Source organism: Sinocyclocheilus rhinocerous, unplaced genomic scaffold, assembly GCF_001515625.1.
Source record: "Sinocyclocheilus rhinocerous isolate Xijiao unplaced genomic scaffold, SAMN03320098_v1.1 scaffold407, whole genome shotgun sequence".
Classification (NCBI taxonomy): Eukaryota; Metazoa; Chordata; class Actinopteri; order Cypriniformes; family Cyprinidae; genus Sinocyclocheilus; species Sinocyclocheilus rhinocerous.
Window position 1 is genome coordinate 508,232 of NW_015633444.1, and position 1,842 is coordinate 510,073.

Sequence of the window (1,842 nt, forward strand, 5' to 3'; positions counted from 1 at the left end):
GTCATGCCTAGAGCTGATCCGTGCTGGTCACTGAGGAAATACATAAACTTCGCGCTGTGGATCGCCGGATCGGCTTTCACCGTGGACGAAGTGGAGTCCAGCCCGGGGTCGTCACATGTGGTTGCCTCAAGCCCGCCTTCCTCTGCTCACTCTAGCCCGCCGTGTGTGACGCTGTGTTTAGTTGTGAAAGCTAAACTACTTTGTTTGGCCTTCCAAAAATGGACACGACTAGAAATCAGTGGTTAAGTTGTATTTACAACACTGTTCCAGAACACTTCAACCCAAATATTCAGATGTGTGCAGCACATTTTATGGAGGACTGTTTCCTGATCCTGGGAGAGTAGACTACAATGCCTGTTTAATGTTCTGACTCAGAGACTGTAAGTACGTTTTTTATATGTAAAGAGTTTTTATATTTAATTTTTTTTATATTTAAAGCGAGTTTTTTGGGCAGTGTAAGTAGGGCTTGTTATTTGTCATTTCTCCGATCACAAATGCAGACAAGGTTTTCAATGAAGGATAAACAGAAGTTGTGGTATTTGGATATTCAAATCATTAAATGGACTAGCACCAAGATATCTTTCTGATTTAATATATCCACATGTTCCATCAAGAGCACTTAGGTCTGCTGAGCATTTCCTTTTGTCATCCCCCGAGTAAGGCTGAAAATCAGGGATGACCATGCTTTTGCAGTTGCAGCCCCAAAACTTTGGAATAATTTGCCTCTCCATGTTAGTCAGGCCAAAACACTTTCTGCTTTTAAATCTAGTGTTTAAATATATTTCCACTCCTTGGCTTTTAACTCAGTATGAGAGCTGTTTGCATTGCAATTTATGTTTTGTTTCATGTGTTTACTGTTCTATTCTGACTGTCGTACAGCACTTTGGTTGAGACTTGTTGTTTTTAAAAGTGCTCTATAAATAGACTTTGACATCACTTAAAATATATTGGAGCCTTCAAATCTTCAATGTGTGAACTCATGAAGACTGCGAGAGCATTTGGGACATCAATTTAAGATCTGCTATCTATTTGTTCACTTAGTGGTCTATTGGAAACTCTGTTCTGATGCCAGGTTGCTTTAAACCAATTAGCTGGGTTTGAATTGCCATGTAACTAAAAACTCATTACAAAAGATAATGTTTCTGGAAAAGAAAAATGCAAATTTTTTCCTGAGAAATTAAATAATGACAAGCATTTGGTGTATACCTGTTTGCAGCAATAAAGTCCATGAAGAGAATGCTTGCATACATGTTTATATAGAATGCTGTTGCTCCAAAGCTGCAGTAAATATTGCCCATTATCTCTGAATTATTGGCGTAGGCAGCAATGCGCAAAGGTAAACAAAGGCAAAGGAAAAAGTCAGCTGCAACCAGGTTCTTCATGTAGACTGTTACACTGGACTGGACATGCTGATTGGTGCAGAAATACACCCGCATGGTGATGCAGTTCAGCACCAGACTGACGAGAAACAGTAGTGAATATGCAAATATAAAAACCTCATTAGCTGGGAGTTCACAATGATCTTGTGTCGTGTTAGTAGTGTTTGGTTTCATGGTGAAACTGGTGAAAGTTGTGAAGTTGGTTGCAGGCAATGGAGACTCCATCTATATAAGACATGTGTGTGTGTGTGTGTGTGCATTTATTTGAACACTGGTCTCCTTGTGTTATTCTTTCAAAGTGAAAAAAAGTGAGAAAAAAAACAACAACAACACATTTTTGAAGAAAATGCCCAGAATTATTTGCCCATACTTACACAGATATTTACCAGCACTAATTTATAGACAAGGAATTTATAATATAAAATCAATCACTAAATCATTCTTTATACAACAATGTAACTGG

The 1,842-nt window shown here is 38.4% G+C and overlaps 1 protein-coding gene across 1 annotated transcript in view; it reads right to left on the reverse strand.

The window, feature by feature from the left end:
* LOC107744035 (probable G-protein coupled receptor 34) overlaps window positions 1-1,604 on the reverse strand; it is an 8,187-nt gene extending 6,583 nt beyond the window's left edge. Inside the window, exon 1 of the mRNA XM_016557505.1 lies at window positions 1,207-1,604. Within this exon, the coding sequence (XP_016412991.1) occupies window positions 1,207-1,604 (398 nt within the window). The remainder of the gene's footprint in view (window positions 1-1,206) is intronic.
* Between the last annotated feature and the right edge of the window lie 238 nt (window positions 1,605-1,842).